The sequence below is a fragment of the Panthera pardus genome, unplaced genomic scaffold (genome assembly GCF_024362965.1).
Source record: "Panthera pardus isolate Hobbes unplaced genomic scaffold, ASM2436296v1 HiC_scaffold_26, whole genome shotgun sequence".
Classification (NCBI taxonomy): Eukaryota; Metazoa; Chordata; class Mammalia; order Carnivora; family Felidae; genus Panthera; species Panthera pardus.
This window is the reverse complement of record NW_026526832.1, coordinates 1285305-1299616: the sequence shown is the minus strand read 5'-3', so window position 1 is coordinate 1299616 and position 14312 is coordinate 1285305. Positions and strand designations below refer to the sequence as shown.

At 54.6% G+C, this 14312-nt stretch overlaps 1 protein-coding gene across 1 annotated transcript in view; it reads right to left on the bottom strand.

The window, feature by feature from the left end:
- ATOH8 (atonal bHLH transcription factor 8) overlaps positions 1 to 7367 on the bottom strand; it is a 36139-nt gene extending 28772 nt beyond the window's left edge. Inside the window, exon 1 of the mRNA XM_019443794.2 lies at positions 6187 to 7367. Within this exon, the coding sequence (XP_019299339.2) occupies positions 6187 to 6945 (759 nt within the window). The 5' untranslated portion in view covers positions 6946 to 7367. The remainder of the gene's footprint in view (positions 1 to 6186) is intronic.
- Positions 7368 to 14312: the final 6945 nt, after the last annotated feature.

Sequence of the window (14312 nt, the reverse complement as noted above, 5' to 3'; positions counted from 1 at the left end):
ATTACAGAGCAACAGATGAGGTCAAGGCCAACCTAGGGGCTCCTGTGCCAGGCTTGGGGCCAGTTTTGTCACTCTGTCCCATTGCTTCTTTCAAAATCCACATCTGACAAGGAAACTATCCATCAAGCTCTAGTTGTATATCTGGTACTATGGGAGCAATTCACAGGTCGTTTGTCCCCCCTTTAAAACCCTCCCCCAAATAAAGATGGTTATCCCATCTGCACGTGAAGAAACAGAAAAGTGACGTATTGGACCACAGTTCACTCAGCTAAGAGCTTAAGCTAAGCCAGGAGCTTATCTATCTAGTACCTAAGGAAGGTACATGGCCACTGAGCTCCCCAGGATCCCTCCACCACAGGTGGCTATATATGGGACACCAAGGGCACCTTTTGGACAGCTCACTCCTCCTCCTCCTCCCCTCCCCTGGAGGGAGGTGTTCCTCAGCCCACTGGTTAATTCCAGACCCTCCTGGAATTTTTAAGCCCCAGAGCCCCGTTCAGAAGCACCCTGGCCTGGCCTGGCTCCTACAAAGTAAGAGTCTAGCAGCAGGTCCTAGTTCTGGAAGGTCGAGGTAGGGTGGAAAGAGCTGGTCTGAATCACAGACACTTATCAGTAGTGTGACTCTGGACAAGTGCCTTCACCTCTCTGAGCCTCAGTTCCCTCACCCAGAGAGTGGGGATGACAATGCCTGGGGACTCCACATGATTGTGGGGACGGGGCCACCTCTTGCTGTTTACTGTGATCTACTAAAGGTATTTTTGATACAGTGCCTATATTTATCTTTAAACTTTATTTATCTATAGTTTTAATACAATGCCTATATTTATGTTTAAAAAGTGAGGTAGAAATGATCACTTCCACTTTACAGAGAAGCATTTGATGCCTCAGCTGGGCTCCTTCCAATGAGCTGGAAGCAACTGCTTGAGGATTTGGATGAGCCTTTATAGCCAAAGGTCAGGGCACCGGCAGCCTGCCCTTCTGAGCTGGGGATGGAGAGTTCTGGACTGATAATCCCATGGGACCTTAGCCTTTGTGCATTACCAGCGACCCCACCACCTGCAGGGGAACCCCTCAGCAGCTGTCTGCGACCCTGGTCAGAGGACACAGGGCACAGGAGACAGCAAGGTCACTTGGCTTCAATTCCTGACAGATTGCCCAACTTCCAGCAAAGTAAGGAACCTGCCCCGTGCTCACCCCATCAAGATTTTCAAGCTTCAGAGGACCAGGGTGGGGATTTTCACAAGGTCCCTTATGACCCCGCAAACATTCCATCCCACCTACCTCAAGCCAGACTCTCTCCTGGCTCTGGAAAGCAGGAGACGGTGGGAAGGGCACTGGCCTGGGAGCCTGAGGACCTGGCTCTATTCCTGGCCATCCAATGTGACCTTAGGTAGTTCCATAACCGTAAAGGACCTCAGTTTCCTCACCAACAAAATGATCATCAGAATACCCACTACCTCACAGTGGGAGCTCAGCAGGCAAATATAGGAAGTTGCTACAGAGAAACAAAGTCCAGAACCTACCAGCCCATGCGGGAAAGTCCTCAAAGCCCTCCCCCTCTTCGGACCCAGCCCAGGATGCCCTCCTGGTAGCCCATCGGGACTCCCGGACCCACCGAGCTCCAATATCACCATGTCATGGCACACAGCTGAGCCCCTGACTTCATTTGAAACTATTCTCTAATCGCTCAGTGGGTGCTGGCTGCCTGGGGTGAAGCCACTTGGTGCAGGGCCGTGCGAGGTCCTTGTCAAGTTCTACCGAAATAGGTTCTCGAAAACCCCCTTTCCACACAGCCGTGAGGCTGGACCCTGAGAACCTGGCTCTTAGTAGTTAAGAGCCATGACCCCAGGGCAAGACAAACCCGGGTACAAGTCCTGGTCACTTGCTTAACCTCTCTGTAAGTGTTCTCATCTGTAAAATGGGAAGGTGACAGCAGAGATGTGCGACAGGCTCAGGTAAGGCACTTCACCCAGTGCAATGAGGCTCAATAAACAGCCACTCTGGTGACTGTGGTCATGAGGGGGCAGAGTAAAGCCCTCTGTCACCCCTCAACCATGTGGATGGAGTCCCCAAAGCTGGCCTGCCCCCCATTCCCTGAGGAGGAACGCACTGGCTGCTGTGGGGTCACAGCCCCCGGCATCCTATGGGGTAGGGGCTAAGGGAGGTATAGGGCTGGGGGCACCATCCCAATGCCCCCTCATGGTCCACCCTGAGTTCACTCGGTGAGGATCCCCTGGGAGACAGCAGGGTAGGGGCCCCAGGCCCAACTTGCTTGGCCCCCCGCTCATGAAGAGGTACCTCAGCAGGCCCTGAGGGCTCCTCGCCACCACCCCAGGCCTTGGCCCTGTCCGGTTACCGTTCCTCCATCGAGGCTGAGGGGCTTTTGAGGGGAGAGAGGAAATCTGCACTCACACCAGATGTCCCAGTGTTCTGCCAGGAGGCTGAGGCCAGAACTCGGGCCTCTCCCCTCACTCACCCAGCAAGGCCAGGCTTTCCTTCTGACCCCCTCCCACCTGGCCCTGAGCAGCCCTGCACACGGGCCAGGCCCAGCTGTGCACACATGGCCTTCACATGAGGCGGCAGGGAGGGCCCTATGCAGCTGGGCTGGTGGCATGTGCTGTGGCCTGACCATCTGCCCCGCACACCCCCCCCACCAAGACCAGAGGGCCTCTCCCCACCTGCACTTCCTTGGCCAAGCAGCTGCCCCCACTTCCCCTTCTGGTTAAGAGCAGAGTGCGTTGGACCAAACAGGAGGCTTCCTGGTGCTGAGGGTGGACAGCTCCGGGGCATTCAAAAGCCTGAGAAGCAGAGCTCTTAAAAGCCTGGGCACTGGAGTGACTCACTGACTCTGATCTGAATCCCGGCCCTACAGTGACAGTGGAACACAGCTACACAGGCTGTGCCTACACCATGCCAAGAAGGCACCAACACACACAAATCTAAAGACTGTTCGCCAAGGAGATGTGCAAAACCCGCAAGGCCCCACGTGGTGGCAAAAGGCTGCCACCTCGGCCAACTCACATAAGCTCTCTGAACCTCAGTTTCACTATCTGTGAAAAGGGGAGAGGATAATATACCTATTTCATTAAACGAACTAACACACATAATATGCTTAGCCTGGTGCTCTACCCAAAGCAAACATCTGATAAATGGTAGCTTCTATCATTGTTATTAAAATGATTATAGGGGTATCCGGGTGGCTCAGTGGGTTAAGCGTCTGACTTCGGCTCAGGTCATGATCCTGTGGTTCGTGAGTTTGAGCCCCGCATCAGGCTCTATGTTGACAGCTCAGAGCCTGGAGCCTGCTCTGTCTCAGTCTCTCTCTCTCTCTCTCTCTCTCTCTCAAAAATGAATAAACATTAAAAATTTTAAATAAAATAAAATGATTATAGAATATTTATTTCCACTTATTTCTCAAGGCTTTGCTTGGCACTGAGGACACTATAAATGCTCAAGGATTGTTCATTCCTCCTACAGCCCCATTCCTTTCTTCATTTGCTCTTTGCAAAGAAGCTACGGGGAGGTGTTGGGGGGAGCCTTATCACCATTTTCCAGCTCTAGCGACTAAAGCCCAGGGAGGGGAAGTGACTTTCCATGATCCCACAGAAAGCATGCAGCAGAGGCATGATTCAAACCCAGAGGAGGCCTCTGAACTCCTCATCCAGTGCTCTTTTAGCCATACCAGGAAGCTGCTCAGGGAAACAAGACCCCAGATTACAGCCACAGTCCCAGAACTGATCTCGGTGCTATGATGGCCAAGCCCTCCTTTCAGGCAAAACCATCCTCCTTCCTTTCCCTCCTTTGCCAAGGGCCCATTTCAAACAGTCAAACCAGAGCGACAGCTTGTGGAGTATCTGGATTGGGATGTGGATGTGTGCACCTTTTACAGGTGGGGGACTGAGGAGGAAGGAGCTCCTTCGGGACACAGGACTTTCTCCATCTGATGGATGCCATGGTGGGTGTGGCCTCAGCCCCTGGCTCTGAGACCACGAGTGCCCTTGCCATGTTTCCTTTCCTCCCAGACAATAGGCAGATGCCCCCTATGGCCCAGCAGCATTCTGGGGAAGGGACAGAACGGTCTGAGCAAGGAGAGAACGAACAGGAGCAGGCACCTCTGTGACCATGTATTTGTGTGTGCTCTTAGGCATGTGTAATGATCATGACATAGCCATAGGTATGTCCCGGAATCTGTCCTTTTTATGTAGAACTTCTCCACCAGAAGGGTAGAAGCAAGAAGGGACCAGGACTTAAATAGTCTCATCTCTGACTCAGCCACGTGTTAACCAGCTTCCGATTGTTAATAAACATGACACTGGTACAAAGATGACACGGTGGAAAGCATTTGGCCAGGCAGTCGTTCCAGAAACTGCTGTCATCTGCCTTTACCCACTAGGTGATCTTGGACAAGTCTCCTTCCTTCCTTCCCCAGGCCTCAGTTTTCCATTCCATTGAATGGGCTAATTCAACCTGCCGGGATGTTAAGATCAAACAAGATGGAATATTATTGAAAGAAGTTAAAGCCACTGGGTGAATGAGATGTAGTTGAGTACACAGAGACCGTGAATACTTTCTCAGAAATGAACGAGGCAAAAGGGGCCTTGAACTGGCAGCCAAAGGGACCTAGGTGACAGCCCTACCCTGCTACTCACCGGCTGTGATGCTCTAGGCACGTGGCCTCCCCAGTCTGGGAGGTTTTCCCAGTTGCAAGGGGAGCAAGTGGACAGGCATCTTTCTGCCGTTCTGTCATCCTTCCATCCTTGGGGTGGGTTGTAGGACACTCTACAGGCTGCCACCCTCCCCAGGCATTCAGACACAGAGTTGCTGTCCAAGAATAAGCCTGAATGTTCCACTGGGCCCACTGCCCAGGGTCCCAACCCGTGTGGCTGGCCACCTCACTGACCAAGCATCTTACCCAAGCCCAAGCAAGACACTTTGGCTCAAGTTGTAGAGCCTCTTTTCTCCCAGGAGCTCAATTCCCTTCCAGTGGATGGACACATGTCCCTGTCTACTCCGCCCGCAGGAGGAAGAAGAGAGTGGGATCCAGAAAGAAGATCATGTTTTCTAAGACACTTTGTTGTTGGCTAAAGAGAGAGGCTGAGTTACTTTCTTGGAGTCACACAAGAAATCAGCTATAGAGTAAGCAAAAAACCTGAACATCTAAACCAGTCCCATCCACCCCTAATCCATCCCCATGCCCTGTGGGGCTGGGGGCAAGGGGCACTTACTACCCTCTTCTAAGATCTCCCTTCTTTCTAAGAAAATGAGAAGTCTAGAACCCCAGGGCAGTCCCAGTCTTGTTTAAAGTGTAATTGCAAAACTGCCCCTCTCCTCTAAGGGTAATTCTCTAGCAAATGTTCTTCGTCATTCATCCCCCCAGAGGACGCTGGTAAGGGCAGTGCCCACCAGCCCCAAACTGAGAAGCCCCTGACCCGCCTCAGAACTAGGCTCTGAAGATCCCCTAACCATCCGGTCCCCTCAGTAGACCTACCTGCTTCACCGTGGGGTGAAAGGGAGCAGCGGAGGGCGTCCCCTAGGAAGGCTCTCACCAGCCAATTCCTGAGGCTGCCCCCTGGGGAGGGGACGCAGACTTGTAACCCAGATCCTTAAGGATACCAGGGAAAAGGGTGCAGAACCCCAAGCAGCCAGAGTGTAGGGGTATCTCTTTTGGGACGTAGGGGCTGAAGAGGAGCTAGCAAAACTAGGTCCACCCCTCCGCAGCATCTGGGCCTTCCAAGACCCAGACCACACTAAATGCCCGAAGGGAAAGGGTCTTCCCCACTCTTCCTCGCTGGAGACAGATTCCCACATTCCCTCTCTCCACTCCCCACCGCGCCCAAGGGACCCGGGGAGACAAATAACTCGCTGCCATAAAAGTGAACTATGAGGGCTGAAGTCAGACGCGCAGACAGGGTCACCCTGGGGGGCTGGGGGAAGAACCGGGGCGTGCCTGGCCAGAGATCTCGAACCTTTGCCCTCACTTTGCAAGCGAAGATCCGTACCAACGCTGTGACAAAGGTTACTGACCTAGAAGGGCTCAAATGTGTCTGGGCCCTGGGGCCGACCGGGCGGGAACAATATGCGCCTCACACACACCTTCATCCGCCCGAAAATCCCCCCGCCACTCACCCACCCACTCCCGCAACCATCCCTCGGGCGCAGTGAGGGTGTGCGGCTGGGAGCTGGTACCTGCTTCCTGAGCGCCTCGAAGGCTGCGCTGATCGTGTGCACCCGCGTCCGCTCCCTGGCGTTCGCTAGGAGCCTCCGGGTCTGCTGCAGGGCTTTGATCTCCGAAGCGGCGGTGGTCGCTTCGCCCGGCCGTTTCCTAGGCGACGCGGAGGAATCCGGGTGGTTATTGTAAATTACGTGTGAAATTGACGAGTAAGAACTTTCTCCGGGGCGCGTGGGGGGCGCCGGGCGCACTGAAGACTCCGGGGGCGCAGGGGGCGCCGACGGCGTGGGGCGTGCAGGCGGTGCGCACAGCAAGATGCGGGGACGCAGGCCGGGTTCCCGGAAAGGCTGCGCCTCGGGACCCCCAGGTACTTGGCCCTGGGACGCTGGAACCGGCGGCGGCGGCGGCGGCGGCGTGGGGAGTCCCGGCCCCACTGCGCCCAAGGCGAAGCCGCGTTTCCGCGCGTCCGAGACCTCCGGCGCTCGGGCGCTCCGGCGCTCCCCGGCTGGGTCCGCACCCCCACCTGAAGGAACCGCCGGAGCCGCCGGGGCTGGCACCGGGGCCGCGACCGGCTGCAGCCTCTGGGTCCTGTCGCGCAGCCCGTTGGTGGCGGTGGCGCCGTGCTCGGGCGCTTCCAAGTCCAATCGGAAAGTTTTATAGCCGTTCGCGCGCCGCGCCGGCTCCTTGCCTTTCCGCTTGAGCTTCTTGAGGCCGTTCAGCTCCTTCACGCACACGGTCTTCCACGGCCCGTCCTCGAGAACCGGGATGTGCTTCATGGCGCGGGCAGCGCGAGAGGCAGGGGCGTGGGGCTGCCCGGGCCGCGCGCCCGCCGCGCTCGCTCTGCACGCTGCGCGCCGGCTCTGCCCGGGCCGCCGCCGCGCTCAGCGCCTGGGAGTCTCGGGCTCTCCCCCTTCTCGCGCCCGCCCTCCTCCCTCCCTCTCTCCCCCTCGCCCGGGGCAGCTGCGCCGCCGGCTCCGCGAAGCCGCCGGGCTGTCCGTTCCCGGAGCGCTCAGAGTGTCATCTGAAGTCGCTGCCGCCTTGCCAGCATTTCTGGAGAACGCCCGCTGCGCTCCATCTGTGTTTGTTTAGCCTCAGTTTACACAGAAGCCCAGTTCGCGAGATCAGTCAGCGCCGCCGCCCGGAGAGGAGGCAGCTCCCGCCGCCGCCGCCTCCCCAGCCCCGGCCGCCCGAGCCACGAGCGCCTTTAAAGAAACAGGAAGCATTTTTCAAAACAGCTGGGCTGCCGGCCGCCTCCTTTGTCCGCGTCCTCTCTACCTCCCCCCACCCCCATCCCTTCTGTCCAGAACCTGCCTCCTCAGGCTCCCCCTCCCCGCCCCCTCCTCAAGTCCCGGGCGCTTCTCTTTCCCCAGAGGACGGTCCGCTCCCAGCAGAACTGCCCGGAGCACGTGGCTTCTGGGCCCTTGGGCCCGTCCCCAAATCTGAGCTGGGCCTTCTCTACCCGGGCTAGCTGACCTCTGGGTGATGCACCAGCGACCTTCTGCACCCAGCAGCTCTCCGTCCCAACTCACCATTGGAGAAAAAAAAAAAAGAAAAAAAAAGCAGAAACGGATCGGCAACTTCTGCGAGGGACGTTGTGGGGGGAGGGGGAGCACCAAGGTGGGGGAAGGAAAAGGTCCTGAGCAGTTGAGACCCTCACTCCCACAGCACCGCAACCCCACCCACTCTGGCACTCGCTGGAGCAGGGAGGCCAGGAGTAGAAGACCTAAGCGATAGGGAAACTGAGGCTCTGAAAAGAAATGTGCTTTCCCAGTGTCACACAGGGAGTCAAAGACGTCCCCAAAGAGGCTGAGTAGAAAGGACACTTCGGATTTAGGTGGACCTAGCATCTGTGAGATTGTGAAGTTGCCTCCCGCTAGGCCGCCTGCTAAGCCCGGATTTATTCATCTATGAAATGAGAAATGTGCAGGCCATCAGTGCCCAAGTCCCAGCCTTGCTGTGAGGAGCTGAGCCCCAGGCACACCGGAGGTACTAGTCAAATGGTGGCTTTGCTTATAATTGTTATTAATAACAGGGGCAGAGTAGCTCCTAGAGGCGGATTTCCTGGGTTTGAACCCCAGCTCTTCCACTTACAAACAGTGATCTTAGGCAAGTCACTGAACCTCTCTGTGCCTCCCTGTAAAATGGAGGTAATAATTATACCTTCCTGCCGAGGTGGTTGTGAAGATTGAGAATGTGTGTGTAACACTCAGAGCAGTGTCTGGCACTAAGGGATAGCTTTGTAAGTGCCCACAGTTACTGGCAGGAAGCAGAAGTTGACTCCCTGCTCCCCCCAGACCTTCAGTCCTCAGTGCCATCCCACTGGAGATTTGGAAAGGAGAGGTCAAGCTAGGGGGACCATTTCTCCAAGTCTGCCCTGGAGGACCAGCACAGGGCTTTACCCATCCCAGGTCCTTTCTTATGGCAGTTCCTCCTTAAGGCAGTGGTGGGCACTTTAAACAGTTTGGGAGAAGAAGATGGACCTTCAACCCTGGTCTTGGGCTCTGGCCTCTGCAGCCACTGCACCTCATCTTCTGGTTTCATTCCTTCACTCCTGCCCCCATACTTACCAGACCAGGTTGGGGGTTTTCCTGTAAAAATGCAGGAGGAGGCAGGTGGCTTGGTGGCCTGTGGCATGCAGGGTCCTGGGAGATAGGAGAGCAGTCTAGGCAAAAGTTTTGGGGCAGAAGCATAGAGCTGGGGCCAGGAGCCCATCCATGATAGACCTTGGCTTTTCAACTACTGAGCCCCCTGACCGTGGGCCAGACATCATCCCACTAGGGTTCTTTTCGCTCCTCTGTCCCTGAGGATGATATTTCTGTCCAGCAAACAGCTCAGGGTAGTTGGGAAAGGGAAAAGAGATTGCGGAGGCGAAACTACTTTGACATAGGGCTTCAAAGATACACTCACACATACACATTCACATACACGGAGGCATGAAATTTTCTGACTACAGCAAATCCAAAACTACTTTTCTTCCCACTGAGATGGGTCTCCATAAGGCATGTGGTCCCTGGGGCACCCCCCTTCATGGACGCCCAGTGTCTTCCTGCACCTTATCTCTCTCCTAAGACCAAGAGGGTGCCCCAGAGAGGAGCCGTCATTCACCTGCTGTTCCCCCGCCCCAGCCCACGACCCTAATGCCCTGGCTTTCGCTCATAGATCTCCCACATCTCCCTGCGTCAGAGCATGCTCATCCTCACCCTTTGATGACTGGCTCCAGTCCCGCCTCCTCCTGTAAACCTTGGCTGACCACCAGAGCCCCCTGTCTCACTCTTGCTGTCCTCTGCACATATCACTCACAGGTATGGGTGCAATTTATCCTTCACTGAGGACCTGGCTGACTCCCTAGGTTTATGAGCTCCTGGAAGCCTGCGGGCTCCTTCCTCCCTATCTCCAAGAGTTGGTGCTCAGGAAACCTTTGCTGAAGGACAACCAGCCCTTATGCCCTTCTTCACCTTCTCCAGAACCCAAGCAGAGGCTAAGATCCATGTTTGCCCACTCCTCGTGCATCTAGTCAGTCAGTGGCAGAGATGGGAGGAAAGCCAGGTCCCCCTCTCCAGAGTTGCTCAGGTACTCTCTGAGCCTCAGTTTCCTCACCTGTAAAATGGAGATCATAATATTGTGCCTCACAGGGCTGTCATGAGGCTGCATGTACAGCATGGAGCATAGTGATGATGTAAAGTGAATGGTGGCCTTAGGCATCCTCTGTTAGCACGCTGCCTTGGCTCCTTGCATCCTGGCATCTGCCCCCAGACTAGGGGTGCAGTTGCAGGCTGTGGTGTTGATGGCTAGTGGGGGTGGCTAGTGTGGAAGTCTCTGGGAGGACTGAAAATCATCCCTAAAGAGCCCAGGCTGCACTCCAGGAAAAGTACATATCTTGGCTGAGCATCGAGGGCTCTCAGTATTGTGCTGCCTGAGCCCCTTGCCATCTTTCCCCAAAATAGAGCAGTTTGCTGAAATCCCACAGTGTGGGAAGAGAGGAAGGGAATGGATAGGAATGGGAAGGGAAAGACTCAGACCTGGCTCCAGTCTCCCAGGACACCCTCCTGCCCCCTCACCATGCTGCCTCTCCTCTGGTCAGACACTGGGGCCCCGGGGTTGGCAGCAGGCAAGCCTAGGAGGGATCTTTGCTTTGCCATTTACCAGCTGTGTGGCCTTAAGCAGCCACTTTACCTCTCTGAGCCTTTGTTCATTATCTGGGGTTTATCCCCTTAGTCATAAGATAGAATGCATGTACAGGAACGGGAGGCAAACTGTGAAGGACCCAAGTGACGTGAAGAGTCCCTGTTATTGCTATTCCCAGCCCACCAGGTGGCAGATCTTCAAGGTGCAGACTAGCGCCCGTGGACCGCAGCCTAAGGGCAAACCTGCATCCAGGGCTCCTCATTCTGCCTCCCATCAGCCTCCTTGAGAAATGGGGGAGAGAGACCAGCTGGGCAGCGCCCCCTGGTGGTATGATGCTGCCTGTACTGCACATCTCCTATGAGGAACTACTTGCTGATCTTGGCGCCCGGAGTGGTAGCTCTGCAATGACAGTCATATGCGTTTTGTGAATTCATAGAGTTGCCAGGATAAAAAGGCTCTTGAGGCTCAAGGTGGTATCGCCCTCCGCCTGGGATGGCACAACGCAGGCACTCCAGAAAACCTATGCCCTACATTAAAAACATCCCTCCTTGAATCAACTGTTTGATGTTGTTACCCTGGGCTAGCACGATGGTGCCATTGGGAGGTGCCACATCCCCTGGATGGCTGGTCCAAGTAACAAGAACGAAGCTAGAAAGGGAAAGGAAGGCAAGAGCTTAGGGCTTAGGCCCCTGGGGACAAATACTAGACAGTCAGGCAGCAATAATTACCTCCACGCAGGGATTGATCAGAGGCTCTATTTCACTAAATCCTTTTAACAATCCAAGGAGGTAAGCCCATTCTACAGATAAGGAAACTATTCCCGGAGGAAAAAACTTGCCAACAGAAAGGAAATAACAGAAGTGGGATTTGAACCCAGGGCAACTGACCCAAAAACCCAAGCTTTGAGTCATTGTGGTTTGCTGCCTCTTGAGACCTCGGTGACTAACATCTGGGGAGTTGCGTAGCTGGGCTTCCTATTGTACTGGCTGCTTTGGCATCCTGGCTGTCCCTGCATGTGCTGGCAGCCTGGGTGAGCTTCTTGCTGTCCACCTCTCATCTGAAGCCACTGACCTTCCTTGGGCCAGCCCAGTGTGCCTCCAGCTCCTTCCAGGTCAGGATTAGATGGCAGGGCGCCACTTCTGGACCTCAGATCTTTGGATGTCCAAGCACTGGTGCCTTCCCATCATTACTGAGTGGAACTTGCCCAGCAATCCCTTGGTGCACACGCAACACCCATGGGTGACCAAGAGACAGCTTGGTGATGTCCAATGATGGCTGTCTTCTTAGCTGGATGGGATAGAACCTTAGACACTTGCTACATGAAATTCTACATTCCTGAATCTGCAGTCCTCATTTCTGGCTGTTCCAATTGTTCCAGAGTGGGTGTGTCTGTCACCTATTCAAGAAAGGGAGGAAGAGTGGACGCTGGGTGGCCAGAAGGAAACAGGGTGTGTATGCCTAGAGCACCCGGAGCGGTGCTTGAAGCAACCCTAGATAGGACCACCCAGGGGAGTGAGCATGAAGTAGAATATGGTCAGCATGGTGGCTCCAAAGCCCCTCCCTATCTTCCGGCACAGGGTCCACGGCCAGCATTAATCAGCAGGACGCTGGATCCAGAGGACAGGGATGAGTCATGCAGGCAGGAAGCTCCTTTGGACTCACTTTCTGGTCTTCCTTCTATCTTCCTCTATCCAAGTGACCTTTGCACTGGCTGTTCCGTTTGCAATGCTCCCAGGTATCCCCATGGCTCATTCCCTCACCCCTTGTGGCGTTTCTGTGTCACCCTAGTAAGGCTGTCCCTGAGCACCCATGTAAAGTTTATATCCCTCCCCTAACCTGCTCTAATTTTTAAAGCACTTACCATCATCTGACATTTTATATATATGTCAGATTATATATATCGGTCATTATATATATGAATGTCAGCTCCATGGGGGCAGGGATTTTTGCCTGCCTTGTCCACTGCTGCATCCCAGCCTCTAGAACAATCCCTGGTACACAGTAGGCACTCAAAAATACTTACTGAATGAGCAAAGGCCCACTGCACAGTATGGACCAGGGCTTGCTCAGCTGCTCTGACAGAAGAACCAGTGAATCCAGAGACAGAGTTGATCACATCACAGGAATGGCTGCTCTCACTACTGAGAACTGGTGGTCATGTCAGATTCGGTTTCTCTTCTCTGACTTTTGGCCTCTAGACTGATAAACTGAGTGGGGGATGATGGGTTTTAATCAACAGTCACCCATTCGTTTGACAGATCTTGCGCCCATTCAGGTCTCATGGTGGGACTGGGGCAAAGAAATGAAGTGTCCACATCAGGAGCTTAAGTGCAAACAGCAGACCATTCCCATCCCCTCCCTCCCTGGTCCACCTCTGACAATTCAGTATGCATTTGTAGACCACCAACTGAGGCTGGGGATACAGCAGTGAAGACAGCAAACACCCCTGACCTCAGGGGGTGGGCGTTCCAGCGGGAAGAGACGTGATGTCCACCTCAAGGGGCCCCGAGCCCAGTGGAAAGATAACTCAAGTCTGTTGAGAGCTGCAAGACACAGCGCAAAGTGCTGCACCCTGCAGGAAAAGCTGTGGGAACTCCAAGTGTGGCAGAACAGCTCTGGGAGACTTCCTGGAGGAAGGGACATTTAAATCAGGCCTGAGAACGGTCGGACTTGGCCTGGCAGACTGCCTCCCGGGCAAAGGCCCACAGCTTGCTCCCTCGCCTCCTTCAAGCCTTCCCCACCATGTCACTTCCTCGCTGTCATGTCACGTCCTCACTGCAGCCTCCCCTCACCACCCATTTACAACTGAACCGCCAGCACTTTCCTGCTGCTAACACACCATGTTCACGGTCTGTGTTCTCACCCAAAGGAGACAGGAAGGAGCAACACCTGCTCCCTTGCAAAGCCCAGCAAGGATTCTTCCCATTGGCAGGCAAGATGGCAGAGGAGAGAGGGGATGGTCACGTGCTACTGCCCAGACTTTCGAGAATTTGCTAAAAAGCAAGGGGATTATCTGAGCCTCCTGGAGACCTGCCCAAGGAAGAAACACTGCTAGCCAGGCCTGTGCTGGGCAAATACACCCCCAGAGGACAGGCGGACTGCCCTGGAGTAGCTAAGTCTTCAAGCTCTCAGCTTCCTCTGACCAACATCTGACTTGGCCCTGCCCTCTCCTGTCCTCTTCCCTCACCCTGACTTCATACTGTCCTCCAGATTCCTTCATTCTAACGGCCTCTGATGGGGAAGGCCCAGAGTCTTCTGTCGCTTCTCCTCTGCTCCTCTTCTATGCCCTATGGGTTCTGTTTCAGCAAAACAATATTATCTGTCGCACTAACTTAATGTCGCTAATGCTCGATCAGCTTTGTGGTTTTGTCTATTAATTTATTAACTTGTTTTGGTTTCTAGTTACATAAGACTGAGTGCACTTATGTCATAGCGTAAGAGTACAATTATGTCATCGGGCTCTGTGACAACGTGTTGTCCTTTCAGACAAGGGCATACATTCCTCGGGTCCAAGAAGCTCTGGGCTAGATTCTGTCGGAGTTCTGCAGCTTTGACTTGCTGGTCTGGGAAGCAAGAGATGCGTTCTCTTCCCGGGATTGGCAAATACCCTTCCCTTTGGCACCTGCCTCCCCTGCCTTTCTCCCCACGGCAAGCTTCAGTGTCTTCATCTGTAAAATGGGAAGAGTGAGGAGGAGCTGGAGCCTGCCTCTCCTGAGAAACCACCCCCCGCCCCATCCCCAGCATCTCTCCATTTGTCATAACGCCAGCAAGGAAAAGTACAACATTCACTCCTAGGAGAGAAAGCTCTCCTGCATGCCTAACCTCCATTGCAGACAAGAAAAGCTGTTTCAGGGAGCCATCGAGCCCACTGGAACACTGAAGCTGGATCAGCCAGGGAGGAGGCAGTGAGCAAGCAGGCGGCTCATTAGGGCTCTGCTCATCAGCACCAAGTTGTCAACAGCCTAACGAGACCCGGCTTAAGCCGGTGATCTCCTGGGAGCGGTTACCAATCCTCACA